This window comes from Solanum tuberosum, unplaced genomic scaffold (genome assembly GCF_000226075.1).
Source record: "Solanum tuberosum cultivar DM 1-3 516 R44 unplaced genomic scaffold, SolTub_3.0 scf00157, whole genome shotgun sequence".
NCBI classification, from domain to species: domain Eukaryota; kingdom Viridiplantae; phylum Streptophyta; class Magnoliopsida; order Solanales; family Solanaceae; genus Solanum; species Solanum tuberosum.
The window spans coordinates 448,702-473,745 of NW_006239084.1; the positions used below are offsets into that span (position 1 = coordinate 448,702).

At 36.1% G+C, this 25,044-nt stretch overlaps 2 protein-coding genes across 3 annotated transcripts in view; one reads left to right on the forward strand and one right to left on the reverse strand.

Annotated features, from left to right (window-relative positions):
• Nucleotides 1-1,344: 1,344 nt before the first annotated feature.
• Nucleotides 1,345-16,898, forward strand: LOC102579881 (glycogen synthase-like). Of its 2 annotated transcripts, XM_006353684.2 has the most exons (15): nt 1,349-1,746; nt 2,255-2,779; nt 3,177-3,275; nt 3,367-3,419; nt 5,115-5,172; nt 5,282-5,364; nt 7,706-7,783; nt 7,998-8,077; nt 13,577-13,764; nt 14,768-14,842; nt 15,403-15,443; nt 15,697-15,802; nt 16,059-16,141; nt 16,337-16,410; nt 16,565-16,898. In XM_006353684.2, the coding sequence occupies exons 1-15, from the start codon at nt 1,534-1,536 to the stop codon at nt 16,672-16,674; spliced, it is 1,866 nt and encodes a 621-aa protein (XP_006353746.1). In that variant the 5' UTR covers nt 1,349-1,533; the 3' UTR covers nt 16,675-16,898. The 2 variants fall into 2 exon arrangements, with proteins under 2 accessions (XP_015166940.1, XP_006353746.1); XM_015311454.1 differs by lacking the exons at nt 15,403-15,443; nt 16,337-16,410; nt 16,565-16,898 and having other exon boundaries at nt 1,345-1,746.
• Nucleotides 16,899-18,673: 1,775 nt separating this feature from the next.
• The window catches only part of LOC102580425 (chloroplast envelope membrane protein), a 28,783-nt gene continuing 22,412 nt past the window's right edge, over nt 18,674-25,044 (reverse strand). Inside the window, exon 7 of the mRNA XM_006353686.2 lies at nt 18,674-19,151. Within this exon, the coding sequence (XP_006353748.1) occupies nt 19,083-19,151 (69 nt within the window). The 3' untranslated portion in view covers nt 18,674-19,082. The remainder of the gene's footprint in view (nt 19,152-25,044) is intronic.

Sequence of the window (25,044 nt, forward strand, 5' to 3'; positions counted from 1 at the left end):
CGCACGCCCCAGTGGGTTGGATCGTGACATTAACATATTTAAGTCATTAGCAACAATTATGTTTCATTTTATCCTTCATTGAATAAAATTAGGATATATATTTACTTATCTTGTAAATTTTATTTTGAATCATTGAGGTTAAACCTTTTCAAAAGAGTAAATTTGAAGAAAAGTAGCAGAGATAGACAAAAAACTGGAAAAATGGGTTAAGAATTTAATTTCATGGAGACATGAGTTCCGTTAATATAAACCTAAGCTATTTGTATTTAAAAATTACAAAGATCAAACCCGATGAGTTTTTTAATACTTAAAGGACTAAAATCGGTAAGTTCATTGTTAAGGGACCAAACCCGATGAAATTTGGAATAGTAAAAAGACTCAGTAGGCCTTTGGACATGCGATATGAAATCGCGATAGAAAATCATGATATGAAATCAACGTTTGGGCGTGCAATTTCACGCTGGTTTTATCTCATGATTTCATATTATGAGATGAAATCTCAAATTCTCCAAAAACCATGATTGGAGAATTTCAAATCATGATTTGAGATTTTTTAAGTACAAAAATTGACCCACAAGTTCATATTTTGTAAAAACAACCCCACATATATATCTACTAACCATTTATTTCATATGTATATATAATTTATAATTCATATCATTACTTTTTAAACCATTTATATCTCATATAATGATTATTCTCACAAACAAATAATATATTATCATTTCAAATCAATTTCCACTTTCCCATTTATATTCACCAAATTCATTGCTTTTTTTATCAAATATATTTACCAACTAAATTGACCAACAAATGGCTCAAAGTAACAATGTTGGTTCGTCTTCTCAATCATATGAGTGAGAAATCCGTACTAAGCAGGTGGATATATTAAAGACTAGTATATCACAAATTGTATATATATATTTTTTATTGAATTAAGGTTTGATCAATAAATATTATATGTTTTAAGAATATCTTTGTGATTGTGTATTATGCGATTTTATAAACTTGTGCTTATTTGGTAAGATTCTGCAAAGTTTAATAGATTTACAAATTATGAGGTTTTTATGTTTATGAAAAAACACACAACCTAAAAAGTTCAAATTGCATGTTCAAATAAAACTTCAACTTTATCTCATGATTTCATTTCATTTCATGATTTCAAATCATAATTTCATATCGCATAACCAAACAAGTCCTAAATCCAATAAATATATAGTTATTATTTTAGACGTATTCCAATAGTTGAGATAACATTTGTCGCATTTTCTCCCTAATTTGGAACACACTGAAAATGATATAGGGGTTAATACCTGTGTGTGTCCAATTATATAAAGTTATTGTCAAAAAAAGGTGCAATTGTAGAATAAAGGAATATTCAAGTAATTTATGGCCCACCCCTACCGCAAGATCCTTGTTTACTTGTCACTTCTTCACCACCCCGGGCAAGTCGACCTGGGTATCTGCAGTGTATATACACAATTTTTGCAAGCTTTTGGCTGCACTGAACTCAAAATATTTCGATAATTATTGATGGATTTCACATCCGGCCTGTCGTTCCCATCATCTCTTGCGCCTAATGGAAATTGTAGTAGCAACAACAATTGTAGCAGTAGTTTCAATCATCGATCATGCTACAATAATATCAGCAGTAAGGCCAATTTGTTGAAGAAGCAATCTTATGTCTTCAGCAAATACCAGTTGCGAAATTTCAAGATTCGACGTGTTCCTCGAATTGAAGCTCAGGTGAAGAAAATTCCATCATCTTTTCTTGTGTCGTGTTAAACCCTTTTTTCCTTTAGATATAATATATAAATATGCCTTCTAACTTTGGGTGTGCACAAGTAGATACTCGCTTTAGCATCTAGAGAGTTGTGGATGACTGTTAAATTCCTTATCGCTGTGTTGTTATTGATAGTAACATGTAGAAAATTTATGGGTTAGGGAAGTAGAATGGCTTCAATTAAAAGAGAAAACACGAGGAGAGTTTGATATGGTTAACTTAAAGATGTTTGGGAGCTAAAGATTTAACAATGATACATCCTGTCTGTTGCTCGCTCCTTTATCCATAACTAGACTATGTGTGTATGCCTGTATCGGGGGATATAGGACTTAAGAATACCCTCTGTTAATAATTCCTGAAAAGGAAAAAAAGATGTTTTTTTGTTTTGTTTTTGGGTTAAGAAGCATGCCATCAAGCATTTCTGTTATTTTTTCCTATTATCTCCTGGAGTTCAGTTTGTTTCTTCCACAGTTGAAAGCTGAGCAACTAGAAAGCTCAGAAGCTGGTTGTGAATCTGATGGTCTTCAGTGGCCATCTCCAAATGATGAAATTCCATTCTGGAAAGGAGACTTTCCATCTTGGGACCTCAGTTCGGATGCTTCTGCTGGAGTGGAGCAGGATTCTGATCTTTTGCACATTGTTCATGTGACTGCTGAAATGGCACCTATAGCAAAAGTCGGGGGTCTAGGTGATGTTGTAACAGGACTTGGACGTGCCTGTTTAAATCGTGGCCACAAAGTTGATGTTATGATTCCTTTCTATGAATGTATTCCAAAGCATTGCATCAATGAGCTAGCCTTGATGAAAACTTACAACTCATATCATGATGGAAACTGGGTTGCCTGTAAAGCATATCGAGGAGAAGTTTCGGGCGTTCCAGTGATACTTATTGAACCATCCAACCACTTCTTCAAGGGAAAAAACATATATGGAGGGTCATACAATGAATTAGATGCATACTTATTTTTCAGCCGTGCTTGCCTTGAATGGATGCAGGTATTACAGCCATGAGTTATAAATTGTTTCATGGTAGATGTATAGAAAGATTAAAACTAAACTTACTCAGATTTGACAATTCTACTGAAACACTTTGGGTTAATGCCTTCAAACCCATGACTCATTGAGCTATATCTGATTGCACACTAGTTATATACACTTGTGCACATCTTGGGACAAGTCTGGAAATTTTTTATGTGATGATGGCATGTCAATATGGTTTGCTCCCTCAATCAAATGTAGTCCTAAGTTTATTTGGTTAGTTGCAGCCTCAATTCAGTAGGTTCTTGATGTCTGAATGTTTCAAACCTGCTCCTGTGTTTTGATTTGATGTCTTCTTCTAGCTTTCATGCAAACAACACTGTTACTGATTTTTCTGGTCAACATCCTCTTACAGGTAAATGGAACACAACCAGATATCATTCATGTACATGAATGGCAGACAGGTGCTTTACCTCTGTTCTACTGGGATATGTACCATTTTCTCTCACTCCAGGTATGATCAGGGGGCTTATGTTTTTCATTCCTTTAATTGATCTGTGCAGATCTATCTATCTGTTTGTTTTTAGCATTGACACCTCGTGCAGAAACCGAGAATTGTATTGACTATTCACAACATGGAGCATTATGGAGAATGCAGGTACACTTTTAGGCTATAAATGAAGGAAGAAATATGGGTCATTTTTCTAATATCTTTATGCTCTGTATGTATCTAACCTCTTCAACGATAGTATAGTTTAGTCCTAGGAGACCGTTGCACACCATAAATTAATCCCCTAAAACATTTAACCAGATGCAACAATAAAGAAACTGCAGAAACAACAAAGGAGACCATGATGGTCTTTTGTCCTCCTTGTGATTTTTCAAATCTCAGTTTGCAGTTGTCTGAATTAGTGTCTATTCTGTATTCTCTTTTAGTATGGGTGAAATATGTTAATTGCTGATTATGCCTCGGGGAATAACTTTGGAAGGTATCCAATATAAAGAAAGGTGAGTTAATAATACCAGGATCATCTTGAAATGTAAAACAATATGTTTACATTAGGGGAATACTCTGTGTTCTAGAATTCCCATTGTCAATGGGTGATGATATGCAAGCATTCTGAATAACCTTTATTCATTTCTGCAATCATTCCAAGGGAAAATCTTATAGTATGGAATTTCCAATTGGCTTCTTCTATGCTTTTATTGGTTTTCAACTAGGGATATTTTCAGTATTGATATTGTAATGGAATACAATACTGTACTGATATGTCCGTTTGCTGAAAAAAATAGTTATTTTACTATTGTCCCAGCCTCTCAGGAGGGTAGTGCATATCCAGAAAGGCTCAGTTGGTCAGTAGTAGAAGTTAATTCAAGACTGAGGGAACATTTGCAACTTGAGATTCATCGTTTGCAATCTAGAGATGGAAATGGGCCATGGAGGGTCAGGAAAGAGTGGGTTAAGCTTTTCTCTGTGTTGATTGGTACTGATAGTTAAGTAGTATGTTATTGTATTGAATGTAATTGGTTATGTGATATTGTCTTTTCTAGTTTAGTCTTAGGACTCATTGTATAAGTATCCATTCTCACGGGTTGTATATTCATGAAGAGATGTAAAGACCTTTTTCTTCTTCTTGAAATCTTCATGATATTAGAGCCATTGCTACCTTTTTGAGGTGAGTTATCTCCCTTGCAGCACTATGGTTCCATTTTTATGAAAGAGGCTGAGTTTTCTCATGTTGGTTGGCTGTTCGCTACACAATCTCCTTCTGGTTAGTTCCTTTTGGAAATTTTTTCCTCCATTGGGGTCACTGGAACATTCCGAGCCTATCTCTACTAGTTTTTGATTTTTTCCGATCACTGAAATTAGGATTCCGGTGTGGCAGCTAGCTTTCCGGCAACTTTTCCCGATTTTTTTTCTGGATCTCGGGTTGCAGGCCTATTCCGACCCTTCCCATCCAAGTTTTAGTAGTTCCTGTCTGGGTAGAATTTTTCTGAGATCAGGAAGATTATATCTCCGGAAGGCTATTTCTGTATTCCTAGTATCCGTATTCAATTTTTGATACTAAGGATTATTACTTGTTCAAACTACGAGTGATACAAAAATAGATAATAATGCTATGTCTCAAATTAGTGTTGTACAATTGCTGGATAACACTTTAGAACCAATCTATGTAATTAACTTAAAATTCGTGTAGTTTTTTTTATCTTTTTTCTTTCTTAATAATCCATGATTCAATCTGCTGCTAAGCTAAAACTAGAAGGATGTTAAGCCAATAGTTGGTATCAGCATCTGATGCAAATAGGTCTTTTAGATTTACCAAATTCTTCTCATGAGCTTCCTCTTTGACAGACAAGAGCAACTCAGTAAGTTTGGTCTTGATGGATCGGCCTATGCAACTGAAGACAAGGTGTCCTCATTTATTTTAGATTTAGCTATCATAATTTGTGCTGTCTATGTTGGTTTTTCAGTTAAAGATATTATCAGGAATCCAATGCTTCTGTTGGCCAATGTGGCAGGCTGTAGATGATCGCACAGTTGGCCATAATCCAGAGAGGTTAAGTTTGTTGAAAGGTGGCATAGTATACAGCAATGCTATAGTGTAAGTTAGCTAAATCTAGTGTAACTACTTAATTTATTTGCCTACAAGGTTTACTCTTTCTTGGTGTAAAAATATTTTTCCCCAATTGACATTGGTCAATGGTCACGGTTTAATCAGCTAATTTCCTTTTCATTTCTCCCCACTCTAACTGTTTTCTTCATAAATTAAATTAATCAGTCCAATTGTTACATCTCCTCCCTTTTCCTCTAATAAGAACTTTAACCTTGCTACTCATTTTCTTACTTATTCCGTTTTGCTTCTTGTGTCATCTCGTTTGTACCACATATTTTGCAGAAGCAGAATAAGAGATAATTCTCCAGTTGCAACTTTATATTGCTATACCTAAAATGGTACATCACCAAATCACCTGAATCACAAGCTGACGGAATTAATTAAATCAGAGTCTTTCCTAACTGCCATCCTTGTAGAAGCAGTGGAAGATGTTATTAAACGAGTTACAAATTGTTTGACTAGTTCAAGTTAGCAAGAGGACAATTTTTGTTTGCTCGGGAGTAGGAAATTTTACATGTTTGCCCATATTGACTTCTTCAGCAATTTCTTCATGAAGGAAGGTATTTTTTATCCCAACTGATAGAGAAATCAATGGAAAATGGTGCCTTAGAGACAAGTGCAATTTTGGCCAACTGGAAAAGACCCATCAATCTGGTTATATTAAAGTCAAGCTTTAAGACTATCTATCTTCTTATCTGGTCCTACCCTAACTGTAAACGTCCAATGAAATCCAACTATAGTTTTTACCTGTAAGAAACAAACTATGTCCTCAAGTACCCATTTCCATGTGAATGAGACATTTTCTCAACCATAGCCTAGTCCCAGGCTCCCAGCTTAGATTAGCCATTGCTTCTGAGACAATTTTGGGTATTTGAAAAGTGGATAAGTTTGTAACAAGAACATGATATGAAGGTGAGAAATAGTGATAACTTATGAAATTGAAATAGTATGAGGATTGCGAATAGACTGGATACCTCTGCAAAGAGGAACTGGAAAAAATCGATTAATGTTTGTTCTCATGGTATATGTCTGCAAAACGCACCTAATGAGTAGTGACTCATCCTATTCCAAATCTAGAACCTGAATGAGTTTGACCTAGATATAGAATCAAATGAGTAAGAAATAAGGAAAAAGTCCCGAAAGAAGTTACATAGACTAAGATAAAGTATTTGTTTGTAGTGGGATCATAGTGTTCATAAGATTTTTGAAGACGGGAATGCCTAAATAAACGTAGACTTGCCTTTGTCATGTCCAAGGGTGAGATTCTGCAAAGCTTGTACAACTAAATACAGATCAAGAAAGCTGAAACTGAGTTTGACCTTAATATAGAATCAAATGAGTTCCTCTGTGCTGCAAAACAGAGGAAGTCTTCCAATTGATTATGTAGCAATAAGTGGGAATATTAACTCAAAAAAATTATTTGCAACTTGTTTTATTCAAAGTGTATTTTTCGTTTAACGACAAGAAATATGCAAACATGCTAGATGCAGGATGCCTTGGAAAGACATAAAAGATGAGAAGGATGTGGAAAAAATATTAAATATTCTGTAAAGAACCACACTGATTACAACAGATACCAAGTGCAACAGGCTTGAAAGATAGAAAATATTCTGATCTATTTCTACAACAGATACCAAGTGCAACAGGAATAGCTATCAAATAGAACTAACACAATTAGTGTAAACAACTCAAATATAAGTGTTGGCCTATTCTGGATTAGCTTTGGAAGACCACTGTGTGTTTAGCAAACTAAGATGACACACTCCAAATAAGACATTTTAGACAGATCTGGGACTATCTTTTGTAAATTGGAGATATAGGCATGTTTCAGACGGTTATAAAGTATATATAATGAGGCGCCAAAAGTAAAAACATCAAGGTTTTTCAGACTGAATAACTTATACAAGTCTTGTGACATGTCCTTTTCCAATCATTTGCCCCTTGCTAAAGTCGTGCAGAATGACAGAATTAACTAAACAAATTATTAAACAATTTAGGTTTTTGGTTAGTTTATTAACAGATACAGGGTTTTATGGACAATCAGGTGCAAACACCATTGAAGTTAAAGACAATGAAGGAAAAAGTGAGCTGTACCTAATAACTACAATTTTCTACAAACTTTTTAATGTCTAGTTTTTAGTCTGATTCTTTGGAAAAATTCTGAAGTTTTCACTCATAAATCTAATAGAGGCTATCCCGAGCTTGTGCAGCTATTGGAATTGCATTTCTCCTGCAACTAAATACAAGATACATGAACTATTTTCATTCATTATGTCATCAAAAACAAAAAAAACTATCTTCTTTCTTTAATTTCTCTTCTTAATTTCAGTACAGTTTCACCAACCTATCTCAAGGAGACACTCTGTTCTGGATGGCTTTCTGGTGCTTTGATGAGAAACCGTGATAAGTAATGTCTTCAGCACTTACCATTAATTACATTTCCTTGTTACATTAAATTCTGCTTCATTAATCCTGCTTCAGCCTCTCTTTCTGAATCTCTGTAGAAATTAGCATGTGACATATTTAATACCAATTACTATAAATTCTCTCTTTTACTTTGCTTTATTTTTTTTATCTGTTTTTCTAATAAAGCTGTTTAAACAAGTTATGCTATCATTCAGGTATTCTGGCATTTTAAATGGGATCGATACTGAAATGTGGAATCCAGCAACAGATATTTATTTGCCTGCTAAATTTGATGGTAACTATTTCTGTGATGTTGTAGAAGTACTTAGACGTCACTTGCTTTGAGCTACCACTCCATATGTTTTCCCCATATGAGGGATGCTAATGTTGGTATAAATTCAAACGGATTACGTCTTAATCCAAGGAAATATTAAAAAAGTTCACCTCATTCATGCTGGACATGCGGAAATACAATGGAGACTTCCTTCTTTCCTTTTCATTTATTTGAGAAATGTAGTCACAGGGTTCATGCAGAGTTAACCAGAAAATTGTCACAGTCAGTGTTGTCCATCAACTACCCCAGGGATAATAGCATAGGGTGACTTCACATTATATCGTGATACTCATTGATCCAATGTATCTCAATAAAGACAAGCACAGGAAAGGACTTTAATTAAAACCCTACTACACAAGGCTCATTCAGCAGATACATGATTTTTGGTCTTGTATCGTAATCTAGGTATTGGGTAATGCATAGGGTAAGATAATTGTAATTGTTTAATGACAAATCATTGCTACTGCAGGAATTTCCGTTCTCTTGATGAAAGAAAGGGACCTAATTCAACATGTCAGTTTTTTCAAAACTTTGCATATTATTAGAGACTGTTTAATATCATTATATCATTATTAACTTACGGCATTGAATGTGATGATTTCTCAACTATATTCACCTATTAAGGGGGGAAAAGGTCAAAATTTACTGATATTATTGCCTTGCTTTGAAAGACGCTGGTGTTTGCTTTCATTGTTGTCTTTTTCAAGTTTATATTTTTGGAACTATGAGACACTGGGGGTTTGCACTTAAAAGACTTACCGTTCAATCAGTTAGCATGGAAGAGCTGTCAATTAGTTTTCATTGTTTAGTTGTTTACTTGGACATGAAACTGTCAATTTTGTGATTTTCTAGTCCATATAAAATGTAGTATAGATTTCAAAGTGCAGAAATGGGATGAAAAAAGTAGGACAATCTTTATCTAATCCAAAAAAAGGTAGGACAATTTTTAATGAAATCTTTTTGGCTTGTGAATAAGAATTAATCCTGAGCAAGTCTTTTGGGAATTTCAAAAGCCCTTTGATCATAGCTCAGGGGGTTGTCCTTGGCTCTATACTCTAGTTATACCAGCTTGCTGCTTTCTTGATCTGATTTCCATGTTCACAGGAAATTACCAAACTCTTGATGTGTTCCTTTTTTTTTGAGAAAGCTAACATAACTCTTTATGTGTTCCTAAAAGCCTCATGATCCACTCTGTTAATATCAATATGATAAGTGTCATAGGTAGTACTAGTCATTGGTTATTGAATCTCATTGAGTTACCAAAGTGTGGCATGATGTGAATTCGCCAGCAGAAGAGAAATATATGTGTCTAGAAGTTCACTCCAACATTTCTTCTAAGTCTTCCAGAATGATCCCCATGTAGACGTCTAATCCAACTTTGATCTTTTCAGGTAGACTAAACCATGATTCAGTATTTCCGGTATTTGGATGCTCTCTTTACACATTTTTCCTGCTTAGGAATATGATACTCCTTTCGTATCTATCAGCTTTGGGAAGCTCTTACTCCTTTTAAGTATATTGCTTCAGATTCTAAGAGAAGTCGCACACATCAGACCTTTCTGTTGTTTAGGAGTTAATTTTCACAAGTGGATTCACGTGACTTGACTTGGACTGCTTCACTTATACATTTTACATAACATGTGCAAACTATTTACAGTCAAGAAGTTGATGTCCTCATGGTTCCCACCTTTCCATTAATCTGCTTGATTCTTCATTAAGTATACTAACACTTTCTTTTCAAACCAGAGCACAGGAAGTTTGGTTTTTATTCTGTGTATAGATATTATGCAAAAGAAATGAGCCAAAAGGTTTTATCCATCTGGTCGTCCTCTCTATGTCCACAAGTCTACCACTGGTGTTCCTTTGACCCTAGCCTCTACATGAAAAGGGATGCACAATTAACCAAAATTGCCTCCTTTTTGGCACAAGGAGAATGTGTCTTTCTCACGGTTAATTTCTCTTGTGAACTTCTAGCTTTGGTTCTTTTCTCCTTTGGTAAATACTTTCTTGATATATTTTTTCTTGAGAATGGTAACAGTTAATCTATATATCCACTGGTATACTACATCAAAATATGTTGTCCCCCTACTAAAGTATTACAACTTACATCTTGAACATCTATTTGTTGTTCCTATGAATAGTCTAAAAGCGTCAAAAATATCTACTGTTTGAGCTATTAATTTCTGTTTACACCAAAAATAAAACAGAGCTAAACAATTCATTTTGAACTTCTGGAAGTTGCTCTGCTTGTCTTCAAAACATCTCCTATTTCTTTCTTTCCACATTATCCACGAAGTGCATACGAGGACAATCTTCCATCTTCCCTCCTCTTTGGCTGCATTGCCATCCTTGTTCCAGCATTTTAGCAATCCTTTTATGTTCCCTGGCCTCACCCACTTAGTCCTCCACAGATAAATGAGTATCTTCCGCCACTGGTCTGTCCAAACTTCCTTCCGTACCTTTGTAGTATCCCCCATTAGCTTTGTTTCCTGTAGACACACTACATCAGCTTTCCATGTATGTAGAATCTTTCTGATTTGCCTCCTCTTTCTGCCACATTTTAGTCTCGTAACATTCCAAGGCACTCTTTCCGACTTCATTGATCTTTTATTGCCAGGTATCCCCCCCTACTTCTTGAGCCATTACTACAAAATTTGGCATCAAGCTCTAATCCTTTCAGTTCATTCACCCCTTCTTTTTTACAATGGCTTGTTCATCCAATTGTTGTTGTCTCTCTTCATAAATATTTTTTTGGCCTTCTCATCGCACCATTTAAGATATACACCCTATTCAGTGCTTAGTTTGATGATGTGTTGTTGAATCTATTCTGAAGTGTTGGCGTCTTGAACAACCTCCTCAATTGGTAATTGCATTTTCAAAGGAATTACATCTTCTTTGATGCAATTTGCTGCTTCATCCTGTTCCTTCAGTGCAAGGCCTTAGATTCCTCTTGGTCTACTTGTCCAGCTTGTTCCAGTAATAAGCTTTCCTTTAAATGTACGATTTTAGTTGATTTATTAGTCATACAAATGTTGAAATGATCTTCTTGTGTCTCTGCATTTTCTTCCTCACCCTCGTACATCACTGTGTTACTCACGACTTGAGTTATTGCAGATGACTGAATGTGCGATATTGTTCTTCTTTCTCTAAGTGTGTTTGCTTGGATTTCAATTGTGACTGGGTCTATAGTTTGGGCTTCATTCTCAGCGAACTCAATTGGAAATCTCTGAATTATTGTGTCTGCTTTTGTTGGGCTTAAAATTGGGCCCAAGTTCTGAAGCTGAGTAAAAGGTCCAAGATTACCTTTAAAAGTCCCCTCACTGTTACTTGGCACCCTATGTGCCTTTGACCTAGTCTTTCCCCCATCGACTGACGTGCCCTATCAATTTCACCCAAGAGTCGGTCCTCATGTCTCTATCAAAAAAAGTTGGCACTGTACTATTATAATCTAGTGGATATTTCAAAAGGCTCTCCACTTCTTCTTCCATCTGATTTCACAGTGACCGGAGCTTCGACCCACACCGGAATTGTATAGATAAGACCTTCAGTTTCCACTTCAATCTCCTAAGGAATCTCCTTTCCATCCCCCTTCACTTTGATTCGAGCCCAGTGAAGATGATTTCTTAGAGTTGTCTCCTCCTCTGTTTCAATGAATCCACCACAATGGTCACCTATCTCTTCAAATATCTTATGTCACCAGAGATTCAATGGTAAACCCAACAATCTAACCTAGACCCAATCCCTGTTGATCTCCTCCGGCCAACATCCGACGGTAGTATTCCACCATCGGAGATTCAATTTTTTCTTTTGCCAAATCCATTCTCCCGTCATGACATGTTCTGCTTTCCTTGTGAGGAATTCAAAGAGATACTGGGAGTCATTCATGCCGAAGACATTAACTCCAAAAGTTGACTTCCATGTGTTACATGCCCATTTCCTCACATCACTCAAAGTTGGCGTCTCTTTTGGTGACAACTGAAATTTTCCAACTAGGCATCGGCTCAACAGATCTGATTCTGTCCTTGAGCCTCCAATTACAGATATTTTGTTGTTTCTTGATGTTATGTGTGTTGTTTTGGTCTCCTCCGTCATCCATCTGCTGTTTTTGAAAGCTTCCTTGTACGAGGTTTTTGTTTGTCTATTTCTGCCAGGAATAGGGTTCTTCACTCTGTTTGTATCATTGATAAAGTTAGTAAATTTATGGGCTATATTTCCCCAACCCTCTTTATGAGGACTCTCTGGTGTAATAATGATAGATTTACTTCCCCCTTGAATGACTATGAAGCTGATGTACCTACCACTTTCATTATATTTCAGAGAACTCTGGAAAGTGGTCCTTCATGTTCCATCTCTTTATTGTCTTCCTCTTTTCTTCTGTAGCTGCATTGAAGATGAACACCAACCACTTCATGACATTAATGCTTATAGTAACTTGTCTCATTAAATATCTGTCGCGCTCGATCCAGTCGAACAATACTTCTGAATCTGAATGTCTCCTAGTAATTTCATAGGGTTTAAACCCTGCATTATAAAAACTCCTATCTTCCCCCATATCTGTTGAAAATTCCGGCCAGAGCAGCCGGAAAATTTCTCCCCTGGAGACAGAAAAATTCAAAAAGGACTAAAACTGACAAACACGAGAAAAAAGTGCCTGAGAGCATTCCTTGATAAATTTTTTTGGGTAACCAATGTGAATATTACCATAACCAACAAGAAAAAGCATCCAATACACCTATGGGAGCACGAAGCACCTAATCTCACAACCACCTACTAGAAAAGGTATCATGAGAAATGTTAGGCCTCCAGAATAAGACGAGTTACAAATGATCTTATGATCAAACTGGTACAACTACGAACTCTCCTACTAGCTTTTAACTGATCGAGTCTTTCTACAATGTCCTCCTTTACCAATATGAAAATTGTCTCAGTCTGTACACTTTGGTGCTTGAATGTAGTCCAGTTTCTAGCTTTCCTAGTATAGTAGACAATTGCTCACCAAGTAGCTGCTACAATCTCCTTTTTGAAATGTTTTTAGTGCTTCCTTCTAATTCTCTCCAACACAGTTTTCACTTCACCAGCTTGAAGTTGTATGCTCAGCCAGTTTGATAAATCAGTTCTCAGTTGTTTGGTCCAAGCACAATTTGCAAATACGTGCAGGGGTGTTTCTGTAGTTTTCATGTCACATGAGCAACATTTATCACTGTTGATGGATATGTTCAAATGTCTCAATCTTGCTTTTGTAAGTAGTCTCCCCCAGAAAGCTAACCAAAGAACAAATCTATGTTTAGGTTGGGCTACTTCTGTCCACACAAGGTCATCTACTCTCTATCTGATGAGCCAATGAGTGTATTATAGCTATTTTTCATAGAATAGCTACTTTTTTTATTTGCTGTGTAACAAATTTTAGCTTTATGGATATTTCTTCACCTTCCTTCTTGTTTCGCGTTTGTGTTTTTGAAGCCAGCAAAACTGAAGGGAAGAGGATATGCAAACAATTTGTTCAAAGGGGACTTGGTCTTCCTTTCCAAGGCATCAAACACGGTATTTGTGTGGCTGATCAAATACCTTTGGTTGTCTGCATTACTAGATTGGTTGCTCAAAAAGGTCTTCATCTCATCACTCATGCGATCAAGCACGTTGAAGAACTAGTAAGTGTTTATCCCCATTTCGTCCTTTTCACCAAAAGTGAACTTAGACACAGGAAAACAGACATTCGATCAGTCAAATTTATACATAAATAGCACATAGGATACATTTTCATTATGAAAGGTTCAATTGGATGACCGTTTATCATCTTATGAGTGAAAGAGTCATTGAGATGATGTGAACTTGACTTTTCCATCATAAGCACAGAACTTGTGAACTACTCTCGTCACTTCCTAAGACATTCCCGTGTCTCAACTATGACAGATGCGTAGAATCCCGATTTGTGTATTCAGTTTCAGATTTTGATATTAAATCCCACCAGTTCCACCCTGGGGATATAGGGCTACCTGAGCAAGGGGAGTCGGAGAATGATCTGTCATCTTGCAGTGCAGATGATTGTTTTTGCCTCCTCTCCACATAAGTAAAAATCTGGAACATAATTGGTATATCACCTTTCAATAAGATTGTCCTGTCACCTGGTCAGGACTGCCGCTTTTGCCCAAAGCCATGTAAAGTAAGCCACATTATATGGAACTTTGATTTTCCATATCATCTTCCACAGCCAACAGCTAATCTGGTTGTTTGTTAGGCTGAACACTTTATAAGCAGATTTTACAGAGAGCTTGCCTAAAAACGGCATGCATATGTTGGACAATTTGGAGGGAGAGAGATTTTAGATTCTTTTGAAGAAAAAGGAGAGCCCATCGAAAAGACTAAAATGAGCTGTTCAGTTTATTTTATTTTTTGACGCAAACAGAGTTACGTTAGTGATGCTGAAGCCGTGATAGAATCTATATAATCCCTTTAACAATAGCAAAGGATGCACTTTTGGTAATTTGTAATTACTTTTGACAGCACCTTGGTGATACAATTGTAATACACTTATCTCAATTTTATTTTTACAACTTTGCAGCTATTCGTAGGATTGTTTTCTAACTTGTGGCCAATTGATAGGGTGTTGTTTTGACCATTGTAATTGAAGTCTGCTGCTGGCATGTTTTTCAGGGTGGACAGATGGTTGTTTTGGGGAGGGCTTCAGATGATCGAGTTGAGAGAGAATTTGAAGGTTTAGCAGAACTGGTAACCAAAATTTCTAGACTTGAACTATTCTTCCTGCTGGCATGTTGTGGTGGTACAGACGGTTCTTTCTCCATCATGAGATAGAATATGGAAGCATTCACCACTGATAATACAGTTCATTATGATCATTTTTATTTTTCCTTCTCTTTATCATTGTTTTTCTAATGATTTTAGAATGGAATCATTTAATGATTTAGATGTCAGGTTCCAGACCAAAGTGCTGGAGTTTGACCTGAAAGAAACGCCAATTGATAAACCAAAAAGAAAAACAAACAGGAAAGAACAAGAGTGATAGAATAAGTTATGTAAAATTTACTGCACTAATTGCTTATTAATGCATATTTCCAAATTTCCCTCCAGAGTAAACTAGGAGTAATAAGCAATTAGTGATTTCATATGTTAACAAATGTAATTCCATCATGCTTATAAGTATCATCACTACTCACACATTTGAGAGAACATAGTGTTTTATTTGAAGGAATCCAATAAATCTGTTGGTGTTTATTAACCTTTTTGAATGACCATGCAATGGTGATATCTGTTACTTGTCCTCTTTGTAGCATAACAAGGGCTCCAATATCCGTATCCTTTTGATGTACAGGTAACTACTTTTTAAAGCAAATTGATTATCTAAAATTCCTGACCTTCAACAAATGCTAGTGGTAATGTTTATGAAGTTATCTGGAGCTTCAACACAAATTCAACTTTCTTATCTGATTAAGTGCACCTCAAATGATATGAATCACTTGTAGATATCAATTCTTTTTTCATATGAATCACCTCTATACACTGAATGCATGATGGAAATTTTAACCCGAGTTCTCACTGTTTCCCAAATGGCGTCAATCATGAAGCGAGGAGCTGTCCCATATGCTATATGCTGCTGCAGACATGATCTTGGTGCCTTCAATGTATGAGCCATGCGGGCTAGCACAGATGATTGGAATGCGTTATGGAGCTGTAAGTACTAGGATTACTTATTAAGAGTAGTTTGTTTCACATTTTATGTTGATAAACTGGGAAAGATATCTGTTTCTTATCTGCTTCTGAGTTTCCCTAATTATATGGTAGAAGAACTTGTCAGAAAGATTTTATTTAGGGCTGTGTGTGTTTCTAGAAGGATAAAATGGTGGTTGTCCAATTATTGCTTCCAGAAATATACTCATTCCAGCTTAAGAAAGGAAACACTAGCAAGGAGTTTTTGTATCTGTTTCAGGTTCCCATAGTTAGGAAGACGGGTGGTCTCGCGGACACGGTTTTTGACATGGATGATCAATCTCACACTGAGATTGCTAATGGGTAACTGATCAAATTCTTGAAATCCTACTTATTTTTGTATTCAAAATTGATGCTAGTATGAACTGGGTTCTGAACTTCAACCTTGTGTGTTGTTTTTTTCAATAAAAAATTGTCTGGTCATGCAGCTTTTCCCATTTGTAGGTTTGACTGGTATTGCAACTGTGATTCTGAAGTGCTCACATATTTCTCATGTAGGTTTGTCTTTGAAGGAATTGATGAAGGATCCTTAAACTGTGCATTAGGCCGTGCATTTTCTTACTATCAAGAAAGTAAGCCATTTTATCCTTGAATATCCATGTAGCTCTTGCCCTTCTGATTTCCTTGAAAGATACCAGTTGATTGTAGGCTCTCAGAAGCTGACTATCTGTTTTGAGATAAAGATATAATTGTTTGATTGATATGATGTCTGCAATTGTAATGCAGAACCAAATGAATGGAAAGCTGTCGTGCAGAAAGTTATGCGTATTGACAATAGCTGGAATAATACAGCAGGGAAATACATAGATATCTACAATTCCGTAAGAGTGAGATAAAACAATTTCCCAAGGCACAGATCATTTTGCGATGATGAAGAAATAGAACCAGTTTATCTTTAATGTATTTTTTTTTTCCCTTCATATATAGACAAGTGTTGCATTTTCCTCTGCTACCAGTTGATCCAGCTTGTGATAAAGTAATGATAACAAATTCTCCTACGGTCTGTAAATGTTTCCTTAATTTCAAATCTTTAATGTGGATCACAAGTGTTTGTCCATGATGATGGCCTACCTGGACGTGCTGCCTTTTTCTTTCATCCTTATTAATTGTAAAGATCCAAGCAAAAGGTTGTGTAATCACAGCAGATGAAAACCAAGGATTCATGGAGTTCAAACTTCAAACCAACGAAGGAAAGATTTATAGGGTTCCAACCTTTATAAGTTCTTGTGTCTTAAAGTGTGGTTATTTCCCTATTAATTTTCAAATGGTGGTTATATCTTATTAGCCTTCCCCAAATGGTGTTGCTGAATATTTCATTCATGGTAAAGAAATTCCAAAAAGATGATATTCACATTGAGCTAGTCCGTATGAGGTACGCATCCGTATTGTGGGATTATAAAGATAAAGAGTCGGCCCATTTTTTGGAGAAGAATTATTATTCGACACCTACCTGAAATGCTTACTCTGCAGGACAACGAAAAAGGAGCAAGACGAGGCATATTCCAAATTTCAAGAAGAGGCTCACGGTTGCTTGAATCAAGTAAGACTACTCAATCAAACAAGATAGAGAAGAGAATACTACAACTAAGAAAAATTCTCAAGGAGGAGCAATACATATCTGATATAGACGTATCTTCTCAATCAAGGATTACCAATCCCTGATTGAAGGAAATTCCCTAAAGAGCTATATCAACAATATCAAGATCAAATCAATCAAAAGAGTAATTAAGATGGAAAATTAATTTCAATAACAATCAAGGTAAAGAATTGATTCTCTACACAGCAACGGTCATGAACCAACACATCACTATAAAAGATCATGATTAAAGAACAGAGTGCACAACTTCACTTGAGCAAGAACTATTCCCTCTTTTATCTCAAAATATACATTATAGTTAACTAGTGAAAAGAAAAAGCTATACACGTAGAGATTGTGATCACAAAAGGATGTCTAATTTTCCAGACATAAGGAACTTTCAGAGTTTATCACAACGATATCTGTAACCGTCAAGGTCGTTCAAAAGCTCTAAAGGGAACCCTTAAAACCCAAGGGAACTGGATGAGGCAGTAGGCACAAGCATTTGTGTCAATTAGTCTTTTTGTTAGTTCACATCCTGCTATACTTGCTTATCTGTCTAACTTTGCAGGAGAGTCGACTTGAGTGTAGCAATAGTCGATTACTAGTTATTCTAACTAATGAAAAGATTCCAATTCAACACCCCCTCACCAACAACCACCACCACCCAAGATATTCAGAAAAGCAAGAACGTCCATGTCTAAAATCAGTTGATTATAATGTATGTGTAAACTATTTCATGATTAATTGAATCTTGGCATAATACTATCTTATATTCATTACCCAATTCACTACAAGTGAAACAATGAAAATTTCAGGAAATACTGTTATCATAAGGCATTAGTATTTCAAGATCTCTTATATGGCAAATTGGCAATCTAAGAAGGAACACCCAACAGGTACGTAATTCATCAAGCAAAGTTTTCATAAAATCATATAAAGTAACACGATTTATGAAGCACATATCGTTAAGCTTTGAATGGAAGATAATTAAATTGTTAGAGATTTTGACAAGCACGGCTTGAACTACGAAATAGTTCAAAAAATAACATCAAGGAACACCATTTTGCACCTAGGATTTTTTTTGAATTCTTCGGAAATAACAGCAAAAGGTATGTAGCCAGAAATAGCAGAAAGAACCCCAAGTTATGTATCACCCCATACCCATGTAACTCCAGATGAAATGTTGGTTACATTTGATCTATGGTTTCTCCAACATATGTAAACCTCTTTTTTTCATATGGGTAGACACTCCCATGTGAATAAGAAAGTACAATAACAGCTGAAAGGATGTTTACATATCAAGTTTAGATCATATAAAGAGTTCCCAGATGAAGCAATAGATAGATACAAAGAGGTGTTTTCAAGCCTCTAACAAACCTATTTTATTCAGAATCTGAATATTGCTGACAAACAAATAATAGGGTTCACAAATATTCCCATTATGAATGATTTCAAGGAATTACGCCACTTTGATGACAAGCTATTCACATCATGAAAAATACAAAACGTCATTTTACAATTTACTCCAATTTCAGGTTAAGGAGCCTCTATATATGGAAAAGTGGAAAGGAAGGCAAAAAGTATCAATCCTTTTACATGGGACTGATTGTATGTTCTACCTGTAGATGCTGCTGCAACTGAAACCAGAGATATGGGAAAGTCTCTCTAATGCCTCTTCATTTTTTGTATATATTTGGGCACTTCAGCTGATAACCTCGGCAAGTACTTAAAAATCTGGAAAGACAGTCTTCCGTTAGAGAATAGTAATATGGGTTACATTTCTTCCAATACCATAAGAATGTACACATGATAAATGGTAATCTACAAACATTAACATTTTTTTTTTAGAAATATTAGTAAAATAAGTTGACTTATGCTAAAATGTCATTTCTTTTGAATGCATGAGGCCCATGTTGGAAATTTTGGAGAGGATGAGTACTCTCAATCAATCATTTGTCTTGAAGACAAGTGAAGAAATGATTCTTATTTAACTCACTCGACTTGCTTTTGATAAGTAGGCATTTTTGCCAAACTTATGCTACTTTTTAATGATACATTCATGCCCCATTTGTGAGATTAATGGGCTAATAATGGTTTGAATGATAAAATTTTAGGTTTTGACAGTTGTTTTTTTTTTGAAACTGGTAATGTTAGGTTTTGACAGCTTTTGAAAAGCTCAAGGAGTGGAATGACTTCAATACTTGAGGAAATTGGACATGGAGGCTAAAATTTGAAGAAAAAGTGGCTAAAAAAGCAAAGAGAAAATTGTGGGGGCCAAGTACCTCACCCATGTATCTGAGCCACGTAGCCAGGGAAGAGAAGCCAGTCAAGGGGGAGCTTCTGGAATCACCCACGTGACGTAGCCATACGTAAAGGACCCTGCTGCCATATTTTTGCACGACTTCAAATAGATTTTTACAGTACTTTTTATATCATCTTTGTACCTTTGAAGCTTAGAAAGCATCTATAACTATTTTTTAGAGGTTTTGAAGGATTTCTCCATAGAGCATCAATTTTCTTTCCTAATTGCTCTTAATTAGCTAAACTCCATAGCTGGGGTTGTAGACTCTTATGGCATTAACATGAATGTGTATTAGTTTATCTTGCTTATTATTACTTGGGCTTTTATTATCTACTTATTTACATTCTTATTTGGTAATTTGGTCGTTGCAAACGCTAGATTAAGCTTTACACGTCCATTTCTTGCTTGGAAGAGTGGAAATTGGATTGGATATTGCACAAGTAGCAAGGAATTGAGTATATTGGGGAATCCTTATGCTTGATTAATGGAATCGAACTAGGGAGATTCCTACTTGGGTTTATCAATTGGGTCTTAATATTTCTTTCTCTCGAGTTCGGAAGAATTTGTAGGGATTAACTTCCTAGAATTGAAAAATTCTACTAGTAGTTTTCAATAAAAATCATAATCATCAATCCTATGTTGTACACAAGATACTTATATTCATGAAATAGATGATTTATCTTTGAAGACAAGTGGATGAAAATATACTTCTACCAACTTCATGACTTTCATAAAATTTGTAGCGCCTAGGCATTTATTGGAACTCTCTACCATGTGCCTATACTAGTATGTGCATCATAATTTAGTTCTAAACATTTCCTATTCCCTAGACCCTAGTTCATGAATAAAAGCATACATGTGTCTTCAGTCTTCACATTAATTTTTTCCTAATACATGAACTAGTTAAATTCATGTACTTGGGGTGGATCTAGTTTACTTTTTTATTTTGACACTAGGATCTAGTTTACTTTTGCTAAACACCCCCCTTGAACTTGATTCATAATTTCAAGAGATAATCTAGAAGACATCAAATCTTGGTGAAGATATGCACAAGTCAGTCTTGTGACTTCAGAAACTCGAGCTCAACTTTTTCTTAAATCTTCCTCTACCTCATCATGTTTACGGCTTCTTTGATACGAGTCATGTTTTTCAATCTTTCTCCTAATTCTTCATAGAATCCTATGGTTGCAAAGCTTGTTCAACAATTCTTGTTTCGGATTATTACGTTTTTAACCAAGAATGAAACAACAAAAGACAATCTAGCTTAATCCTCAGTAACAATTTGTGCTTCTCTTCAAAACACCTGGAGTTCCTTTCTCCCAAACCACCCACCAAATACAACAAGGAACAGCATTCCACCAGTTATTTCATACTTTGCTTTGTCCATACTTATCCCAACATCGCAAAAGATCATGTGTAGTCCCAAGCATGGACCATTTGATACCCACAGAATTCAGAAATAGCTGACATAGCTGATCAGTGAAAGGACAATGTAAAAGATATGATTAAGAGTTTCTGCTTGACCACCGCATACATAAAGAGATTTATGTAGGTTGTCTACTGTCAGGCATGATTCTTTGGCCCCAAATCCCAATCCATGAGAAAAACACCACTTTGTAAGGATCTTTTGACTTCCGAATGCGTTTCCAGGGCCATGGCTTAATAGGTTGGAGTTGCTCTTCCTTGGATACAATTCTGCAGCAAGATTTGACTGAGAATTCCCCTTTGTTGCACCCTTTCCAGAGCAATTTATCTAAACTTGAGGAGCAACTTTGAAAATTTTCCAACAGCTTCTACAGTTTGCACACACTTCAACATTCCCAATCGTTCATATTTCTTCTGATGTTGACTGTCCAGGATCTATTTGCTCCAAACTTAGCTACGGTGCCTTCAGTGCATGTCACCACAGAACAAATCAGGGAACAATCCTTTAGGGGACCATGGCTAATCCAATCATCATGCGGGCAAAAAGTTATTGCATCCATTCCCACTCTAAAAATTCAGGCCACAGATTTCTAATGCTCTGCAAGACTGGCACCCCATGTGGATTTTTAATTAGCTTGGTACACCAGCTACTTTAGATACCATACTTGATCCTAACAACTCTATTCCACAGTGCTTCCACTTCTAGATTGAATCTCCAAAACCACTTCATTAGCAAACTTTTATTGTGTGCATTCTTAGATTTCTAACCCCTAGTCCCCCATATCCTTATATTTAAAAGCATTGTTTTCCATTTAACAAGGTTGAAAGAACTTTTCTCTTTGTTACCATGCCACAAGAATGACCTCCTTATTTCGTCAAATCTATGTTCAATGTTCGCAGATAGAGGGAATAAAGACATAATATAAGTACGCATTGAGTTCAACACACTGTTTACAAGGTCAGTCTTCCTCCCAGTGATATATATTGTTTTCTTCCAGCAAGCAAGTTTTCTTTCACATCTCTCAAAACTGTAATGACCATCATGGTTGTTTTGAGTCTTCTGCGTGATTTCTCCATTTTGACCCTTTTTGTAGCTTCTATATGTCATTTATGACTTGCAGGGATATGTGGCAAGATTTCCGAGATAATCGGATGTGTTTCGAGGAAGATTTTTCAGTTTTGGAAGTTTGGTTTTTGGGAAATTTAACCAAAGTCAAAATTTTGGATTAATGAGGTCGGATTCAAGTTTTGACAGATCTGTTAGGTCCAAAGTATGATTTTTGACTTAGTTGGGTGATTTGCACGGATCCCCAGGCACTCAGAAGTGATTTGGATCATTAGATGATTCTAGTATTTTGGAAAGTTTAGAGTAGATCACAATCAACATTTGGTCAAGATGACCTTGGATTGGTTATTTGATGATTCCATCAGGTCCGAACGTGTTTTATGGTCAATCTGCATATTTTGTTTGTATCCGGGAGGTTTCAGATGAATTTTGAGGGTCGTGTCCAAGTTTGAGAGTGTTGTAAGGTTTCTGGGTGCAGTCCAGTGCATTTCTTTCCGCACCGGCGAAGGCGCAGCAGTGAGCATTGGATCGCCGCTGTGAAGTCGTCAAGGTCAGGAGAGGTTGCTCCAGCGAACTCCCATCCACATCAGCAATGTTGCACCAGTGAAGCTCGTCTGCTCCTATGCGATGGCAGCCGCTTTTGCGGAGCTGAAAGCGCCAAGTGGCGCCCACTTTTGCTCATTTGGTTCCACCTTTGTAAGCTCGCAGAAGCAGGAAATTCTCCATTTCTATGCAAATCCCTGGCTATTTGGAGTTCTAGAGCTTGGGGTTTTGGGCGGTTCTAGAGGGGGTTTGCTCAATTTCTTCGTGGGGTAAGATAAAAACCTTCTAATTACGAACTTTCTGCTACTCCATCGCTAAGTTCATCATTTAATTGGTGCTTGATGTTTACCGATTTGGGAATTTACCCCAAGTTGATAAGCATGCAATTCTTGGATTTGGAGGTGGATCAACGATCCGTTTTAGCCAATTATTGGTGCCAGAGTTTTCTACCTAGTGGGTTAACCGATTCTGAAATAAAATTCCAGATTCAACCTCGGGTGCTCGGGGTTGACTTCTTGACTCAATTTTTGAGCCAAACTTTTCTATAAAAATTCTACGAACTCGTATACTCATGTAGATTACATATTTAACCATATTAGGATCATTTGGAGGCATTTCGGAAGAACAAACCTGTAATTTGATCGTTTAAACTTCAATTATGGCAAGTTGAGACTTTCTCGATTCATTATGAAGTGATAGTGCATTAATTGGCTGAATTAAGGGATAATGGGTAATGGGGTCCCATATAAATGAGATGATGAGCATTTATGCGGGTACTGGTGCCATGTTAGGGGTAAAATGATTATTATCTTCTTGCTTGATGAATCATGTGATTACATGAGCATGATTTGTGGCATATTGACTTGGCTTGATGCTTATGTTGCTCACTTGGTATTGATAAATTGATTTTGGCTGAAATCCCATATATGATTTGTTTACTTGATTATTCTTTCACTTCATTACTCTTATTGTTAAATGATTCGGAGTTGATTATGATTGTTTGTACTGAGGGTTGAATCCGGTGTACAATTCGTTTGTGTTGGCATTTCAACTCATGCGCATTGACATTGTGGAGGTGAAATGATAAAGCCCGATTTAAAAGGTCACCTTGGGTATTCATGGTATATAGCGTTTATTTGGTACAGGGTGTTGCATCCAAGGCAAATCATTAGTGTTGTCCAATATAGGCAAGGAGATGGACCCACATGGGTTCGAGGGGGTTCATCCGAACCCCCTCGGTAAAAAATTGCACTATATATAAAGTAAATTTTATGTTTTTATGTAGATATATTATTATGAACAAGAAGCAAGTTGTAGCATAGTGGTAGATTCCTTCAAAGTTGACCCTCTCGTTTAGGGTTCGAATCCTGCTGTGAACATTTCATTTTTTTAGCCTCTCTTCATTTAGTTTCAGCTAAAAAGTCTCTTGTAACAGAACTAACTTTTTGTACCTCTACACTATATATTACTACTTAATTGAAATTGTGTTTTGTTGTCTTTTTCACATGTTTATACTTTTATTTTTCAAACCCCATTTAGTTTTAGCTATAAAAAGTCTCTTGTAACGGAACTAACTTTTTGTACCTCTAAACTATATATTACTACTTCCTTGTAATTGTGTTTTGTTGTCTTTTTCACATGTTTATACTTTTATTTTTCAAACCCCCTGAATGAAAATTTTGGATCCTCCACTGAGTTTAGGGTGTGTATATGGACCTCGTGAGTCCCCATGGATCCTGTCTATCTGACAAAGGAGACTTGCCGGAGTTCAGGATGAGTTGCTTGATTCAGCTGCACTGAATTCTAGCTCTATTTTAGATATTGTTTTTCTTCTTTTTTCAATAGCTTGTACTTGTAGTATTCAAACCTATATTATCGGATTTTAGTCTTTCTTGTACTTGTGTCACTAGTTCTTGGGGGTTGTGCTTATTACTCCCTCCATCCCATTTTATGTGAGGTAGTTTGACTCGACACAGAGTTTAAGAAAAAAAGGAAGACTTTTAAAACTTGTGGTCTAAAATGAATTGATAGAAATTGGTGTGGCTATAAATCAATTCATTAAGGGTAAAATGGATATTTTAAAGTTAAATTGTTACTTAATATAGAAATGTGTCATTTTTTTTGGGACAGATTAAAAAGAAAAGTTAGTCACATAAATTGGGACAAAGAGAGTATCATTTATCTTTGGGTTATGAATCAGATTTCAGACTTATGACTGTTTTACCTTGTTTTCTGCATATTTCCACTTTTTCACTCATCTTAATGGTTAATAATGAATGGGGTTCACCGAT

Coding starts and splice junctions, on each gene's coding strand:
- LOC102579881 (XM_006353684.2), top strand. CDS start 1,534: ATGGATTTCACATCCGGCCTGTCGTTCCCATCATCTCTTGCGCCTAAT. Junction 8,078..13,576: donor TTTGCCTGCTAAATTTGATG/GTAACTATTTCT, acceptor GTGTTTTTGAAG/CCAGCAAAACTGAAGGGAAG. Junction 13,765..14,767: donor TCAAGCACGTTGAAGAACTA/GTAAGTGTTTAT, acceptor CATGTTTTTCAG/GGTGGACAGATGGTTGTTTT.